Below are 17,972 nucleotides of genomic sequence, written 5' to 3' on the forward strand. Positions count from 1 at the left end.
ATTATAACAAAATATTTTCATGCACCATAGAATTACCAAATGACTCTGCTAGTCTCGTTGTGATTTTTGTTTTGTTTTGTTTTATTTTGATTTGGGACGAATCTGTGACCTTTTTTAACCAAAAGTACCAGAAAAGCTTTTATTCATATGAAAAAAATAACCTGTTCAGTTACGACATTATTCGAGGTATTCAACAGGCTACAAGCATTCCTTTTTTTTTTCTTTTTTGGAGAATCAACGAGGGAGTCAAAAGAAAACTTATTTTGCACTCTTTGGTAGCCGATCAGAGCACAGGTTTTCTTGCTCGCTCGCGGGTCCCACCACAACGTAGAAATAGCAGAGAAATTGGGTAAACGTGTCAACAAAAGTAAGAATTTTAACCCCAGAACCACGATGACTACGATTTCTTGATCACGTATGAAAACGAAACCTCGCCAACGACACGATTATTTATTCTGGTTTTTTAAAGAATTTGGAACGTCCTTAAACCTCCTCGCGAAACTTGAAAATGTTCAAACTACGTATCTACAAGGTGGTTTGTAGTATCATTTCTAACTGGTTATCTGTTAGAGTTCAGTTTTAGTAGACATACCTTTTCGCGCGATGACGGACAAAATGGGCAGGATGTTTGAGTGTTTACATCGTGCGTTGTAAGATAAAACTGTGGGCTCAGTAAATACCGATATTGGGGTAGAATTCTGTTCTGTAGCGCTTGAACCCTCGACCTCCCGCACGGCAGCCCGGCGCCCTACAACCTAAGCAGGCAGTGGTTTAACGACTATCACATCAGTAAAAAAAATATTAAAAAGTAGGATATTTATATCATTGTGCTATACTGGGGATTAAAGAAAATGAAAACCTAAAAGATCTTGTATGAGGCCCAGTCTCATCTTGGCGTATAAATAGTGAAACAGCATAGCTACAAAATAGAATCATGGATCACGAAATAAACAATGATACACGATTTTCTGTTTCAAGTTCGATGAGCTCATATCAGCTTCTTCAATACTGCTGGTGTTACCAAGTGTGCTGTTTTGTTACACACTTGTGGGGCAAATTACATTTTCACAGGAGTTAAGGTGAGGACAGAATAAGTCAATGAGGACCCATTGCAGTGAGTGAGATAAACGGGTATTGACTATAGATACAAACAGAAATAATTTGAGACATGAGACAAAATAATGAAAGAAATATCGATCTTATCTACTCGTCACGAACGCAGGATCGAATCTTAGACCATCGGATTCTTTACGATCAGAAGTTCTCACATATAACTATAGATTGGTTCAGTAACGATTTACGCATAAAATTGCTATAGGAGAAACTGAGGGTTTCTGTTCACAAAGATGCATGGACTACATAGATTTAACAAATTTTGAATATCTTCCTCGGATATTTCTTTAAGAAGAGTACTTATGGTATTCACTTTAATTCTTTCCGCGACGCGAAATGATTTAAATAAGCTTTTCTCTACATACAACGAGAAGTCAAGCATTTTTCTTTGAAAAGAACTTGTTTGGAGTTAAGTTCATTGCAGGTATTCTTGAGGTGAGGAAAGCTAATGAAGAAATATTTGGCATATTATAATCGAAAGACGGGAAAATTGGAAAAAAAAGTAAATATGAAGATTACATATTGTTAATGTGATTTCTTTAGCTTTGTATCTCCCTCTAGTGATTTCGCTGGATTATAACAAGCAATAATCATGAAAAGAATTGAAAAAACAAGTGCAATAATTTTCTTAAAGAAGAACAGCAATTTTGATCACGAAACTGGGCATTAGAGGAGGTTAAATCTTTCACACTTGTGAATATGTTACCTTCATTTTTTCATCGAAATTGTTGTAAAACAAATAATATTTTTGATATTTTCAGGCATGTAGAATTAGCAAATGATATCATTTGGAGAATAGAGGGATTCAGAGGATGACAGTTTAACAGGTACAAATCAATCTTCATTCTGCAACTGATTAGAGCTGTTAAGAGTTCATTTTATTTATAAACAAAGGTCGTAAACTTAATTTTCGTGCAGCTGACAACAATTAAATTTAAGACATAGTTTGAAGCTACACTGGTTTGCAGATTTAATGAATGTAACCGAAGAAGTTACAATTCATAGACCCAACGTTTCGACACTCCTGTCTAGTGCCTTCATCAGGGGTGATCTAAACGCTGCAACAAGAGGTCCTTTTATATGATCACTAATTAGCGGCCTTTTTTCTGACGAGGTGTAAATAGGCGTCAGGAAGCAGACCGCCATCGTCACGATTTAAAGGAGCGTGGGCGGAGTTAATGTGCCAAGCCTCCAAACAAAGGCGCTGGTGGTAACGCCGATTAGTAGTGATAATTTTAGAATTATCCCACCCAATTGTATGGTTGGTTAGGCAAGTATGCTCCGATAAAGCTGAATTTTCCTTTTTGCAAAGAAAAACCGCTTTTTGGTGCTCTTTTAACCGTGTACCAAACTGGCGTTTGGTCTGTCCGATGTATTCGTTATCACAGTCATTGCAAGGAATAGAATAAATGGCGTCGGTTCGTTGTTCTTTCGTGACAGGATCCTTAGGTTTGGCGAAAATATGCCCCAAAGTCTGAAAAGGTTTTTGAGCAACTTTAACGTTGTGGCTATTCAAAATTCTCTTGATGGGTTCAGTAACACCCTGTATGTAAGGAATAACAGCAAAACCAGTCGCTGGTTCCCTTTCATCAAGAGCGTTACTATTTGTAACTGGTTTTTGGCAGTTACGGAGAAAAGTTTTTGTATAGCCATTTGCCTTTAGGACATTGGAAACATATTTCCTCTCCTCAGCCTTCGAATCGAGTGATGATGGTAGACAATCAGCCCTCCTAAGTAAAGTTTTGGCTACAGCTCCTTTAAATCGTGACGATGGCGGTCTGCTTCCTGACGCCTATTTACACCTCGTCAGAAAAAAGGCCGCTAATTAGTGATCATATAAAAGGACCTCTTGTTGCAGCGTTTAGATCACCCCTGATGAAGGCACTAGACAGGAGTGTCGAAACGTTGGGTCTATGAATTGTAACTTCTTCGGTTACATTCATTAAATCTGCAAACCAGTGTAGCTTCAAACTATGTCTGATTGTCCACCTGGTTGCCGTGTGAACTTTAATATAAATTAAATTTAATTTCAGTCGAATTTTCTCGGGTTATTGTTCTCAGACGTGAAAGTATTTCACTTACATACACTTATAAATTTCATTGGTTTCTCTCATTTGCCTCGTGGTTAAATAGTCTGCACGCGATGCAATTTCTTAAACCCTTAAACTCTTAGAAGGGATATAACTTGTATTATAACATAGCTAGTAAATTTGTCTAATCAAATTCAATTGGGCGAGCGTGCTTCATATTCCAATTGTGCACGCTCATGACGTCAGCAAACAAATCCCTCAAGAAAAAAAAATTTCCTTCGGGTTGAAAATGTTATAAAACAATTAGTTCATACATCAGCTGTGCGTTCATCGAGATATGAAGCACTTGGGAAGTTTGGAGAGCACTCAAGCTAGAGTTGCTCTCGGCTACGCCTCGAGCAACTCTTGCGCATCTTTCGTGCTCTCCAAACTTCCCGCGTGCTTCATATCTCGATGAACGCACGCTGACGTATGAACCAATTGTTAAACTTATCCCTGTAATATGATTACATTGTCCAGGAAATAGGCAATGAGAATACTCAAAGTTTTATCTGGCAGAATTGGTTATTTTTGGTTAACACCAAGTTTTCGTACCTACTTTGAAAGAAAACATGAAGCAGCTAGAGGGGAAAATTAATATTAGATCACGGGAGTTAAATGTTTAACTGTGCGTGATGATTATGCGGCAGTAGCGCGTGGTGAGCATGTGACAAAGCTAGATAACGTGCTGTATATAATTATAGCTCTCGTCAATATCAAAACCAGCTATTATCTCTCGAAAACAAACGAAGTTTGAAACAAAGCTCGAGGTTGAATAAAAAATACACTATCCGTACGCTACTTTTGACATCGTAACATTCGCGATATATAGTAATAATAACGGTAATATGATTGTCGGTGAAACACCGGAATTTTTTCCGTTTTCTAAAATTGACATCTCCACCGCACGCTGTAAATGTACCATTTATATCTTCACATATAAAGGTATCAATGTCGTCATTACAGCCGGATTTATCAACATGACAATTTTACTTTCCATGTAGGCTTTTTTTAAAAACATTAAAAATTTTTTTACCTAAAACTGAATTCAATTCTTTTTTAAGGAAATGTTTGTAATGTTTTTGTATTACAATCTCCGAAATTGAATTGTTTTCCGGCGAGCTGAGTTTTGGTGCAGGGAATCTCTGTTTTCGATGCTCCTATTTAAAAATTGTATTTCATTCACATTTACAATCAATACTCTTGAATAAAAAGAATGATACATGTCCGCTTGTGGATACGAATTTATCTGCTTCAATTGAATCTTTGGAGTGGGAATCGAAAGAAAACACATTTTGCACTCTTAGGTAGCCGATCGGAGCATAGGTTCCTGCTCGCTCACGGGTCCCACCTAAACATATAAATAGCAGAGAAATTGGGAAAACGTGTCAACAAAAGTGAAATTTTCAACACCAGAATCACGATGACTACGATTTCTTGATTACATATGAAAACGAAACCTCGTCAACAACACGATTAATTATTCTAGTTTTTTTAAACGCTTTGGAACATCAACCCAACTCCTCGCGAAACTTGACACGGTAATTGTCGACGGTTAATAAATTTTTGTATTCAAATGTTCGAACTACGTATCTACAAGGTGGTTAGTAGTATCATTTCTTACTGGTTATCTATCAGAGTGTGGTTTAAGTAGGTATACCTTTTCGCGCGATGACTAAATGGGTACAATGTTTGTGTGTTTAAATCATGCGCTGGAAGATTTAACTGTGGACTCAGTAAATGCTGATATTGGAGCAGAATTCTGTTCTGTAGGGCAAGCCAATCTCAGCAGCTTCAGGGAAATGTCCTAAATTTCCCGTTCGCTATAATATTGCAAAAGATTCTTTTTTAATTAGCAATTCGTTCACAAATAATTTTTCAGTTTCATTTCGCTTTCAGTCTACTTCCTCCGCCAAATGCACATGGCTTGGCAGTGAATTAATTCGATGGCCTACAGTATTAAGCTATGCAGGAGTCTGTGTGTTGCGCACGGCTTTCAATTTGTTGTAGATGAAGTTTCTTGATAACAAGAGTTTTGATGAATAGGACACTTCCCAATGCTATCCTCTCCAGTCCCCCAAAATAACCTCGTATTTAGTGCCTTTTTTGAATCCGAAATGAAAAAAATCGGATCCTTCCCCAACATAATTTGGAGACGGACGAGCTCTTCCAGTTATTCTAACTTTCCTGGTTCCTTCCTTTATTGACTAGAACTTATAATTCTGTTAATAAAAAAAGAGACTTTGTCAGCAATTTTTCGATAGCTTTTAGGGACATTTTACACATGCACTTTGTTTTTTTATTTTTATTTTTAACAAAATAGCGCAATACAACCGATTTAATTTTATTTCTAGCTATGGCAGAAGGTAACCTCCCAACAACGGGAGGAGAACTGGAGGAAAAAAATGAGTTTCCAGCCACAGGTGAGGAAAAGCAACAGGGAAAGACTTATTTGTGGTGATTTTGTACTGTTTATTAATTAAGTATATCTTAATTCTGGTGCACAATTTTTTTGGATGATTTCGACTTGAAGGTTTTTAGAATCCACCAAATACGTCAGTATTAGAACGCTAACTGTAAGTGAACATAGCTGTGATCACTCAAGCTAACACAGTTGAAATATCTTCTCGGTAATTTCAACAACAGAGGAAAGTCAAGTTACGTCAAGTGACGCTGAACTGGATGTATACAATGACCCTTTAAGAGGTAAGAACACCGGGTGAAACAAGATTTTTTTGAAAGACGCCCCGGTGAAGTTTTGTCACATTTACATCAAAATTTGCGTCTGCTCTGTAAATAAGTTTTTGAAACAGCAAAAAGATTGTTTCTTCAAATCCAAACTCTGTTACCAGTAAAATGAAAAACCAAAGGAAAAAACAATTTATTGCTCGATCCGATCAGGTAAAATGCATATACATTATTAATTATTCATAAGCAATAAAACGACAAATTTGAAGGCGACTTCGCTTTGAAGAGCCCTAACTTAAAGAAGAATCGGCCAAAATTTGCCTACTAGGCTCCGTAAAACTCAGTATTCTGAGTTTTAGAAGTGCTTACTTATAAATCAGCGCAAAATGTTTGAGAGATTAACGATGTATCTAAAAATTAAAACCTAAAATGAACGATATTTGCGGTGAAAAGGTATTATCCTTTTTGCACTTGAAAGTGTTCTAAATTTGGTCACTTTTAGTATGAAAGTCATTTTCGGCAAGAGAGAGCTGTTAGTACCCTTAGACCCGTCTAAGTCGAGTTTTGAAAAATTTGCAAACGGGTAACTTTTTGAGGCCGCCAAAAAGAAAGTATTTACGCTAACACCTTCTTGTCCTTTACCGTTCAATACATGTTTGGCAGAAATTTTACGCAATTTGAGAACTCTACACAGAGAAGAGGAGGCATTTTGTCTCGGCCGTATCGCCTGTTTTGGTCCTCTAAATATTTCACGCCTCTTTAGACAGTAATGTCAACACCAGACCCACGCTGTAAACCACTAGTCAACAAAATTTAGAACCCCTGACTTTTATAACAGGCAAAATGGCACTTCGTGGGAAAATGGTACTTTCCCAATCAAAGTTTTTCCAGTTAGTCTATACGAGTATGTTCTAAATAGACATTACATGTATGGGAAAAACCAAGTACTAACAAAGAAAAAAAAACAAAAACAAAAACATGTTTTCCGGCGCACTTTTCTGAAGGATGGGCAAACCACGAACTCTTGTCACTCTCAGTACAATGTTTTTTTTTTTTTATCAGAACATTAAAAAGTTTTAACCTTTTCGGTCCTGGCTTTGCTCTGCTTTATGCATTTTTTCTTAGTAACTCATGGAATTTTATATTCTAACTTGATATTTTGGAAAGCGTAACGCAGCTTTAAAAGGGTTTTTGGAAAGTCTCTCGACGTAAATGTAAACCGAACAGACTTAATCTGATTATAGCCAAGCTACAGCTAAAACTCCAAATAGCTTGCATATTTTAAAGTGAACAAAATGCACAGATAAACTCTCCTGAAGGGCGATTGTAAAAGAAATTTAGTTGAAATAGGATCTCCTGGTAAAACTTGTGATATTTTGGAAAACGTAAGCCAGGTGTAAAAGGGGTTTGTGAAAGCCTCTCGACCTAAATGTAAACCGAACAGACTTGATCTAGCAATAGCCAAGCTACAGCCCAGACTCCCAACGGCTTATACATTTTACTTTAACAAACTGTACAGGTATTAAACTTTTCTAATTTTTTTTTTCATTGCTTTAAGATCCTTTAACCTAAAAGTCGTTTGGATATATAAAGTTGGCATCATCCGTCAAGGGTCGTTTCACTCATTACAAATCATTAACACTAAAACGTTGTGTTTTCAGAAATAGCGAAAGTATGTGTGGAGAAAGGTAACAAAGAATACAGACAAGGAGAAGCTAATAACGCAATAAACTCCTACACGGAAGGACTTAAAGTGAACTGCAAGGATAAACGACTCAACGCCAAGCTTTACAGCAACAGGGCAACAGCTCATTTCCGTTTGGGTAACAATTTCATATCTAAATATATAAATCTCTCATGCAGCGTTACAAGGTAACGGAATACACAATGTGCATCAAGAGAAGAAAAGATCGAGAAACTGCAGAAAAGTGGCATAAAAACATAAATCGCCCTGCAGCGAATGAAAATTAAGCAAAGAAATGATCCTCGTTACATTTTAAGTAATTGTAATTTTTTAAGGCTTCTTTGTTGTAACTCCATATGATTATCACTTTTTTAAACCTTATTTCCTGAATCTCATAGCAAACTACGTGGAATGTCTCGATGATGCAACAGTTGCCGTTCAATTGGAACCCTCGTTAATCAAAGCTATTAAGAAAGGTGGGTGTTTCAGACATAAGTCATCAACATTCTATTCTCTGATTTCGTCAAAAGAGGATTGTGTAGTTTGTGGCAGGTGACTGCACCCCAAGTATCAATCGTATCTGGTGTGTCAATGTCTGTTATGTGGGTAAAAAGCAGAAGAAAATGTCAATAAGCTCTCAAATACCGCTGCCTTGTTAGTTCACGTTGTAGAGCGCCGGAGGTCGAGGGTTTAAACCTCGACCGGACCAACACTCGGAGTCGTAAAATATCTGAGGAGAATGTGCTGTCACCCAAGCTACGACATCTGCAAATGGTCTGATATTATTGTCCCGGACATGAATGGAAGACCGTAAGCCCCGTTTCTTGCATCTTCTCTGTGACTCTTAGCAGGGGACGTTAAAAAACCCGGCAAGGAGGCCCTGAAAAATTCCCTTTCAAAAGTTAAACTGCTCAATGCAGTCTGCCTGAAAACTTCCCTGAAAAGTGCTGAAAAGCACATAAGAGCACATTAAAATGAAGAATGCGTGAGATAAATTCATCGTTATCATCATCGGTTGAACCTTAGTTGGTAGCCACTTTGCATTAGCTCTTTATTGTTCCTTAGATAGATAGATAGTTTAATCTCAAATGCATTTGCAGCCCGAGGGCTGAATTACACATTTTTACAATCCAAGAAATTTAAAATTTAAAATTCAAAAACCTAATTACACGTCTTATTATACCAGCAATTTACAATATAATAACATAATAATAAATTAAATAAAATACATTAGCTATAAATGTAAACTAATTAAAATAAATTTAAATTAATTAAAAGTATCTACATTATCATTATCATTATTATTACTATAATTATCACGCGTGCCGTAACAAAGAATAAAGGATATCGTATCGATAAAAATCTAGCCATTAAACTTCCTTGCCATAGCAAATATAAAAGTGTTCATCGTTCTAGAAGTGCGAAGGCGTGGCATATTAAATTGGCGCTTATTTTTGAAGTTATAGCTGGGTTTATGTATGGGTGGAAGAAGCGCCTTTAACTTGTGGCTAGGGTTGTCTAAGATACCTTTAAAAAGCTTCTGACATAGAAATTCGTAATGTTCTAAGATGGGTCGTATTCCTAAATCTTGAGCAACCGCGCAATCACCCGCAGTTATAATGGAAATTGACCGTTTCTCAATACGTAAAAGCTCATTCTTCAGATATTGCGGAAGCGCATTATAGAAGACAGGTATCGCGTACTCTGTTACAGATCTTACACATGATGTGTAGAAAAGTACTAGGTCTTGTAAGGGAACCCTAGCTCTCTTTAGTTGCACTAAAAAATACAACCTCTTACTGGCCTTTTTGATTACTTCTGATATATGACTGTTCCAGGTCAAATCGCTAGCTATATTAAGGCCCAGGAGCTTTACGCTACCAACTACCTCCAACTCTTTGCCTTCAATTACTATGGGATCAAAGAACCCGGGCCTTTTAGAAAATGAGATCCGAAGCTCTTTGCACTTATCAGAATTCAAGTGAACTCTATTTTCCCGTGACCACTCAATAACACAATCTGCTATATTTTGGGCGTGACTTTCACTCTCTTTTGGTATCATCTCCGAGGCTGTTGTATCATCAACGTATTTCCATAGTGGATACTCGATTTCAAGGTCATTTATCATAAGCACAAATAACCATGGGCCCAATTTTGTGCCCTGTGGTACTCCGGAGGGCACAGATCCCCACTGATCCTTTTCAGTCCTTCTACAAGTTCAAATTTCCTTTATAATCAAAATCTTTGTTTCCAGCCGAATGACAAATTAAGTCCATTTTATCAATACTTTTATACCTTAACAGTGATAAATTACCTCGCACCACCAATTATTCCCTCCTTTTCAGGAGCCAGAGCTTGTGCCGAACTTTGCTGGTATAAAGAAGCAAGGGGCTGGTTGCATATGGGATTGACTGTATCCTTTAACGAATGTTTCAAACGTGATACGAGATGCAATGCGACTAATATTTCAAGAATAATCAATACGTTCCAGGCAGATTCTTCTACACATAGTGCGAGCGATGTTCTCTTATACTGCACTGAGCAGTTTAAAGAAGCTAAAATATTATTAAGGAGTTCTCTTGATTATTCCATGAAACTTTGCTGAAAAGAAGAGGCAATATTAACTAATTCCCAGAGTTCCTGCTGAATGCCCCTCATATTTCCATGACGACTGAACCTAAACTAATAAATGCACTTCAGAGCCATTCAACACTTTAGAATAACTTGAAATCAAATCTCTTCAAGAAACCCACGCTAGAATTATCATTCCAATTTGAAGGTTTTATCCAATACTCTCATTACTTTTAGAAAACACATTTCCATTGCATTTTTGCGAATCCGCGCATAATTTAGCAACCCTTGACACGTTTTAAGATTGAAAACAATAACGAAAGTCTGCTTCAATTAATGAGGAAATCGAATGCCGAACTAAGAGTCAAAGCAAACACTTATGCCAGTCTCGGATGTACTTACTATAATGTTGGGCAGTTCAACACAGCAATCGTGTATCTTCAGCAATGTCTAGAAATTGCCAAAGAACTGGGAGACAAGGCCGGAGAGGGAGCAAGTTATTGCAATCTCGGCAACGCTTATCAAGGTCTAGGAGAGTTCAAAACAGCCATCAAGTACCATCAACGTCATCTAGAAATTGCTAAAGAAGTGGGAGACAAGGCCGGAGAGGGAGCAAGTTATTGCAATCTCGGCAACGCTTATCAAGGTCTAGGAGAGTTCAAAACAGCCATCAAGTACCATCAACGTCATCTAGAAATTGCTAAAGAAGTGGGAGAGAAGGCCGGAGAGGGAAAAAGTTATGGCAATCTCGGCAACGCTTATGACAGTCTAGGAGAGTTCAAAACAGCCATCAAGTACCATCAACGTCATCTAGAAATTGCTAAAGAAGTGGGAGACAAGGCCGGAGAGGGAAAAAGTTATGGCAATCTCGGCAACGCTTATCGAAGTCTAGGAGAGTTCAAAACAGCCATCAAGTACCATCAACGTCATCTAGAAATTGCTAAAGAAGTGGGAGACAAGGCCGGAGAGGGAAAAAGTTATTGCAATCTCGGCAACGCTTATCGAAGTCTAGGAGAGTTCAAAACAGCCATCAAGTACCATCAACGTCATCTAGAAATTGCTAAAGAAGTGGGAGACAAGGCCGGAGTGGGAAAAAGTTATTGCAATCTCGGCAACGCTTATCAAGGTCTAGGAGAGTTCAAAACAGCCATCAAGTACCATCAACGTCATCTAGAAATTACTAAAGAAGTGGGAGACAAGGCCGGAGAGGGAAAAAGTTATGGCAATCTCGGCAACGCTTATGACAGTCTAGGAGAGTTCAAAACAGCCATCAAGTACCATCAACGTCATCTAGAAATTGCTAAAGAAGTGGGAGACAAGGCCGGAGAGGGAAGAAGTTATTGCAATCTCGGCAACGCTTATGACAGTCTAGGAGAGTTCAAAACAGCCATTAAGTACCATCAACGTGATCTAGAAATTGCTAAAGAAGTGGGAGACAAGGCCGGAGAGGGAGCAAGTTATTGCAATCTCGGCAACGCTTATGACAGTCTAAGAGAGTTCAAAACAGCCATCAAGTACCATCAACGTCATCTAGAAATTGCTAAAGAAGTGGGAGACAAGGCCGGAGAGGGAAAAAGTTATGGCAATCTCGGCAACGCTTATCAAAGTCTAGGAGAGTTCAAAACAGCCATCAAGTACCATCAACGTCATCTAGAAATTGCTAAAGAAGTGGGAAACAAGGCCGGAGAGGGAAAAAGTTATTGCAATCTCGGCAACACTTATGACAGTCTAGGAGAGTTCAAAACAGCCATCAAGTACCATCAACGTGATCTAGAAATTGCTAAAGAAGTGGGAGACAAGGCCGGAGAGGGAAGAAGTTATTGCAATCTCGGCAACGCTTATCAAGGTCTAGGAGAGTTCAAAACAGCCATCAAGTACCATCAACGTGATCTAGAAATTGCTAAAGAAGTGGGAGACAAGGCCGGAGAGGGAAGAAGTTATTGCAATCTCGGCAACGCTTATCAAGGTCTAGGAGAGTTCAAAACAGCCACCAAGTACCATCAACGTCATCTAGAAATTGCTAAAGAAGTGGGAGACAAGGCCGGAGAGGGAAAAAGTTATTGCAATCTCGGCAACGCTTATGACAGTCTAGGAGAGTTGAAAACAGCCATCAAGTACCATCAACGTCATCTAGAAATTGCTAAAGAAGTGGGAGACAAGGCCGGAGAGGGAAAAAGTTATGGCAATCTCGGCAACGCTTATCAAGGTCTAGGAGAGTTCAAAACAGCCATCAAGTACCATCAACGTGATCTAGAAATTGCTAAAGAAGTGGGAGACAAGGCCGGAGAGGGAAAAAGTTATTGCAATCTCGGCAACGCTTATCAAAGTCTAGGAGAGTTCAAAACAGCCATCAAGTACCATCAACGTCATCTAGAAATTGCTAAAGAAGTGGGAGACAAGGCCGGAGAGGGAAAAAGTTATGGCAATCTCGGCAACGCTTATCGAAGTCTAGGAGAGTTCAAAACAGCCATCAAGTACCATCAACGTGATCTAGAAATTGCTAAAGAAGTGGGAGACAAGGCCGGAGAGGGAAAAAGTTATTGCAATCTCGGCAACGCTTATCGAAGTCTAGGAGAGTTCAAAACAGCCATCAAGTACCATCAACGTCATCTAGAAATTGCTAAAGAAGTGGGAGACAAGGCCGGAGAGGGAATAAGTTATTGCAATCTCGGCAACGCTTATGACAGTCTAGGAGAGTTCAAAACAGCCATCAAGTACCATCAACGTGATCTAGAAATTGCTAAAGAAGTGGGAGACAAGGCCGGAGAGGGAAGAAGTTATTGCAATCTCGGCAACGCTTATCAAGGTCTAGGAGAGTTCAAAACAGCCATCAAGTACCATCAACGTGATCTAGAAATTGCTAAAGAAGTGGGAGACAAGGCCGGAGAGGGAAGAAGTTATTGCAATCTCGGCAACGCTTATGACAGTCTAGGAGAGTTTAAAACAGCCATCAAGTACCATCAACGTCATCTAGAAATTGCTAAAGAAGTGGGAGACAAGGCCGGAGAGGGAAAAAGTTATTGCAATCTCGGCAACGCTTATCAAGGTCTAGGAGAGTTCAAAACAGCCATCAAGTACCATCAACGTGATCTAGAAATTGCTAAAGAAGTGGGAGACAAGGCCGGAGAGGGAAAAAGTTATGGCAATCTCGGCAACGCTTATCGAAGTCTAGGAGAGTTCAAAACAGCCATTAAGTGCCATCAACGTGATCTAGAAATTGCTAAAGAAGTGGGAGACAAGGCCGGAGAGGGAGCAAGTTATTGCAATCTCGGCAACGCTTATCAAGGTCTAGGAGAGTTCAAAACAGCCATCAAGTACCATCAACGTCATCTAGAAATTGCTAAAGAAGTGGGAGACAAGGCCGGAGAGGGAAAAAGTTATTGCAATCTCGGCAACGCTTATGACAGTCTAGGAGAGTTGAAAACAGCCATCAAGTACCATCAACGTGATCTAGAAATTGCTAAAGAAGTGGGAGACAAGGCCGGAGAGGGAAAAAGTTATGGCAATCTCGGCAACGCTTATCAAGGTCTAGGAGAGTTCAAAACAGCCATCAAGTACCATCAACGTCATCTAGAAATTGCTAAAGAAGTGGGAGACAAGGCCGGAGAGGGAAAAAGTTATTGCAATCTCGGCAACGCTTATGACAGTCTAGGAGAGCTCAAAACAGCCATCAAGTACCATCAACGTCATCTAGAAATTGCTAAAGAAGTGGGAGACAAGGCCGGAGAGGGAAAAAGTTATTGCAATCTCGGCAACGCTTATCAAGGTCTAGGAGAGTTCAAAACAGCCATCAAGTACCATCAACGTCATCTAGAAATTGCTAAAGAAGTGGGAGACAAGGCCGGAGAGGGAAAAAGTTATGGCAATCTCGGCAACGCTTATCAAGGTCTGGGAAAGTTCAAAACAGCTATCGAGTACCATCAACGTTATTTAGAAATTGCTAAAGGGGTGGGAGACAAGGCCGGAGAGGGAGCAAGTTATTGCAATCTCGGCATTGTTTATCGTAGCCTAAGACAGTTTAAAACAGCAATCGAGTACCATCAACGTAATCTAGAAATTGTTAAAGAAGTGGGAGACAAGGCCGGAGAGGGAAAAAGTTATTGCCTTCTCGGCGGGATTCATCTCCGTCAAAGAGAGTCGAGAATGGCAATCGAGTGTTATCAACGTCACCTTGAAATATCCAAAGAAGTGGGAGATAAGACTGGAGAGGCGTGCTCACTCTGTTCCCTTGGAAGCAGTTATGAGTGCCAAGGAAATCTCTTGAGGGCCTTTGACCATTATTACTCCAGTGTAGAATTGTATGATGATATTAGGGCCAGACTTCAACTCAACGATCAGTGGAAGATTTGTTATCGTAATCGGCACCAAGTAGCATACAAGGGTTTGTGGCGTATAAATCTCAATCGAGGTCAAGTTGTGAAGGCTCTTCTTGCCACAGAGAAAGGACGTGCTCAAGCTCTGAGAGATCTCATGATCACAAAATATCAGCCTGGAGATTCTTTAACGCCCAGCGCATCCCGCATTTCTCTGAGGTGGGTTCCATTGAGCACAATTTTCATAGCCATTAATGGACCGTGCGTTTACTTCTGGGTTTGCCTTGGTGAAAATAATATCCAGATGAGGGAAGTACACGTCAATGATTATAAGTTTGAGGATGAATTGGAATTTTTCATCCAGCAACTGAACAAAACTGCTCTGGAGGAGATCGTTGCAAAAGATACTATTACAATCGAAAATCCTCCGCTTGACTCGCTGACAGAAGAGGAAGTGGCCAATGATGTGATCCGAGTTGATGTGAGGCACTCCCAATCAAGTGCTTTAAAGAAGCTGCATGACATCATCGTTACTCCTATTGCTGACCTGATCGAAGGCAATGACGAGATCACATTCGTTCCTGAGGGACCATTTAGCCTTGTACCTTATGCAGCGTTGCAGGACTCCAACTCATCATATCTAAGTGGTTCTTTCAGGATTCGTCTGCTTCCCTCTCTGACAACCTTGCAACTAATTCATGATTGTCCAACTGACTTTCACATGAAGACTGGTGCATTGCTTGTCGGCGACCCATGTTTCAAACATATCTTCTATGAGGGTAGACTTTTGGTGCAACTTCCAGGAGCAAGGAAAGAAGTAGAGATGATCGGACGTATCCTCAATGTTTCCCCTCTCACTGGAGAAATGGCAACAAAAGATGAAGTGTTAAAACGAATATCATCAGTGGCGTTAGTTCACATAGCAGCGCACGGTAAAATGGAAACTGGAGAAGTTATCCTGGCACCAAACACCACAAGAGATAACCCTCAGCCGCAAGAGAGAGACTATCTACTGACGATGAAAGATGTCATAGAAGCTGGGTTGCGAGCACGTCTGGTTGTACTTAGCTGCTGTCACACTGCTCGTGGGGAGGTCATGGCCGAGGGTGTGGTCGGCATGGCGCGTGCACTTTTGGGTGCCGGTGCCAGATCTGTTGTGGCAACCTTGTGGGCGATTGGCGACGAGGGAACCATAGAGTTCATGAGTTTCTTCTACGATGCACTTACCGAAGGCAAGAAGGCCAGTGAAGCTCTCAATCAGGCCATGAAGTGTATGAGAGAAATTGAAAATTTCAAGGAGGTTTGGCACTGGGCACCATTTGTACTCATTGGTGACGACGTCAACCTGGATTTCGAGGAGATTTAGAAGCTGCAGCAAGTAATAATTCTGTTGATACATTCTATTCAGTACAAAGTTACATTAAATCATAATCTTTGCTCATATGTGAGCAGTGATACTTGCGTGTTATTTTCCTTTCAGTTGGGTTACGAATTTATCTTTTGCTCCAGCAAATTGAGATGCAGTACAATCAAGTGGACACGTTTACGATGATAACATTCTTTTTTGGAAACATGATGGGAGTAAAAAAGCAAATTTCTTTTAAAACAATCCTGTTGTGCAGTGTATCGTTTCATGTGCAAAGAAGTATTTCACGGCAACTCAACTATCCTCCCTAAACTTAGATTCTTTTTTTTTTTTTCAGGTGAGGCAGTTAGCATTGGAATCCCAGAGAGTTTTCGAATACCTACAAATGCTGAAATTTGGAGCAGAAATCAGTAAGCTACCGATGAAACCTTTGTCAAGAGTATTCTTTTCAAAGCAGGAAGAACCAAAAGACGGCCAAAGTCAAGTTTAACAAGAGAACAGATTTCCATTCATTCAAAAGTTGCCTTTTTGCTTGTCTGAACTGCTTTTACGAGCTTAATCTTTGATATCCTTCTCAAACTACTGTTTGTCTGTTTGTTTGTTTTTTTTTTGTTTTCATATGATATCTTAAAATTATCATGACTAGCTATGTGAGAAGTTATTTTCAATCTAAGTATTTTCTACAGAGAGGATTTGGGCGTAACATTTACGCCGAAGTTGAAACGTCTTGAAAACGTTTTCCAGAGTTTTTTACAGACTTTTTCTCAATCGGTTTAATCTCATGAGTGATATAAAGCTATTACAGCCATGTGCGTGTGTAGAGAATTTCCATAGGAATTGGAGAATAATCAGTTGTCCGATAGCTCGATTATCTTAGTCTTTGTCAAATGAAATTGTGATTGACTTTTCGAGGATTTATAGTCAGTCATTGGTACTTAAAGTTAGTTGCTGCCAATCAGAATTTGGTCTATCTAGACTTAAAATGACAGATTTTGGCCGTAATGGCAAAGATTTAGTCTTGGTACTAGTTAATTTTTTGGGATTTCTCCTTTGAATGCGGTAAATTGTGTTATTTTTTACAAGCAGAACGATGCATTTTAAGTATATTGTTTAAACTAATCGTCCAATGGCAAAACGAGAAGTTTTATTTTATAATTTTAGTTACGGCTTACAAAGCATTGAAGGAAGCTCAGAACGAGCCAGAAAGTTGAAGCCAAATGATTTTATTTAGTTTCTCCGATTAGATTGTTTACTTGCTATCTAAGTACAATAAACTAACATTTAAATGTCAAACAATGCAACAAGTCGCTTGGTATTTTGTTAACATGGAAGAGGAAATCAATAAGAAAGGGAAGAAAATTTCTGCATCAACCTGCATAGGCCATTTCTTGTCGTTTGAATTGGTATTCGCTTAACAACTTTTGCCCATTTCTTTTTGAATTTGAACAGGTTTATTGAATGAGAGATAAACTTCGATATTTTCTGACTCTAAAACTGCTAATATCGATCATTGGTAACCGTTTCTTAGGATGTCACGCGACGCACTTCTTTAGCACGTTATGTGACAGATATGATGTTTTGTCACATCTTTTCGTGTGGAGTACTGAGCGCACCTATGTCTCATTCGCTCAACCTCTCCCCATTTCCTTGGATAGAGTTATTAAATGAGATATAAACTTCGATATTTTCAGATTTTATATCTGCCAGTTTCATTGGCAGCCGTTCCTTAGGATGTCACGCGACGCGTTTTTTTCAGCATGTAAAGCGACATTATGTTTCAGTCATATATCGTTGAAGGGGCAAGAAAAAAGAAATTACCTTTCACTTTGGGAGATGGTGCTTTATTCTGTTTATAGAAAACGTCCTCATCATGGGAAGTACCTTAGGTCGGTGTGGCTCCCCGAGTGTAAAAAATATTTATGATATTTTTTTTCCACGATTGCAAACTTAACTAAAACAGCCTGTTAAAAAACCGAAACTTTCTTAAAACTGAGGGCCGACCGATAAGAACTTTTTACGGCTAACGGTTAAAATTTTGGCCATTTTTCCTGCTTCAGCTAACCCAGAATAACACTAAATAACCCATTGTAGGAGGGAAAGATCTTTAAAGTTAATTTTTTCAACAACAAAGGGTTCCAATTTGTCGATTTTTACGCCTGATAGCCGGA

At 39.2% G+C, this 17,972-nt stretch overlaps 3 protein-coding genes across 3 annotated transcripts in view; 1 reads left to right on the top strand and 2 right to left on the bottom strand.

The window, feature by feature from the left end:
* The window catches only part of LOC131779145 (uncharacterized), a 40,420-nt gene extending 39,649 nt beyond the window's left edge, over nt 1-771 (bottom strand). The window contains exon 1 of the mRNA XM_066161485.1: nt 593-771. The gene's annotated coding sequence lies outside the window, so the exon portion shown is untranslated. The remainder of the gene's footprint in view (nt 1-592) is intronic.
* Nucleotides 772-8,908: 8,137 nt separating this feature from the next.
* On the bottom strand, nt 8,909-9,723 carry LOC136278113 (uncharacterized). The gene has a single exon (XM_066161424.1). It carries the CDS (start codon nt 9,680-9,682, stop codon nt 8,918-8,920), a length of 765 nt encoding a protein of 254 aa, XP_066017521.1. The 5' UTR covers nt 9,683-9,723; the 3' UTR covers nt 8,909-8,917.
* A 738-nt stretch (nt 9,724-10,461) lies between these two features.
* On the top strand, nt 10,462-16,222 carry LOC131775723 (tetratricopeptide repeat protein 28-like). Its single transcript, XM_066161842.1, has 7 exons — nt 10,462-10,605; nt 10,921-11,131; nt 11,252-12,010; nt 12,233-12,405; nt 12,526-14,011; nt 14,378-15,816; nt 16,142-16,222. Exons 1-6 carry the CDS (start codon nt 10,462-10,464, stop codon nt 15,802-15,804), a joined length of 4,200 nt encoding a protein of 1,399 aa, XP_066017939.1. The 3' UTR covers nt 15,805-15,816; nt 16,142-16,222.
* The last annotated feature ends 1,750 nt before the right edge of the window (nt 16,223-17,972 follow it).

This window comes from Pocillopora verrucosa, chromosome 14 (genome assembly GCF_036669915.1).
Source record: "Pocillopora verrucosa isolate sample1 chromosome 14, ASM3666991v2, whole genome shotgun sequence".
Classification (NCBI taxonomy): domain Eukaryota; kingdom Metazoa; phylum Cnidaria; class Anthozoa; order Scleractinia; family Pocilloporidae; genus Pocillopora; species Pocillopora verrucosa.

What these genes read in the sequence shown, in the direction of transcription:
- LOC136278113 (XM_066161424.1), bottom strand. Translation starts at nt 9,682, where the DNA reads ATGATAAATGACCTTGAAATCGAGTATCCACTATGGAAATACGTTGAT.
- LOC131775723 (XM_066161842.1), top strand. Translation starts at nt 10,462, where the DNA reads ATGAGGAAATCGAATGCCGAACTAAGAGTCAAAGCAAACACTTATGCC. An exon ending in AGCCATCAAGTACCATCAAC is followed by an intron (nt 12,011 to 12,232) that starts GTGATCTAGAAA and finishes AGTTGAAAACAG; the next exon opens with CCATCAAGTACCATCAACGT. An exon ending in CTAAAGAAGTGGGAGACAAG is followed by an intron (nt 12,406 to 12,525) that starts GCCGGAGAGGGA and finishes GTGGGAGACAAG; the next exon opens with GCCGGAGAGGGAAAAAGTTA.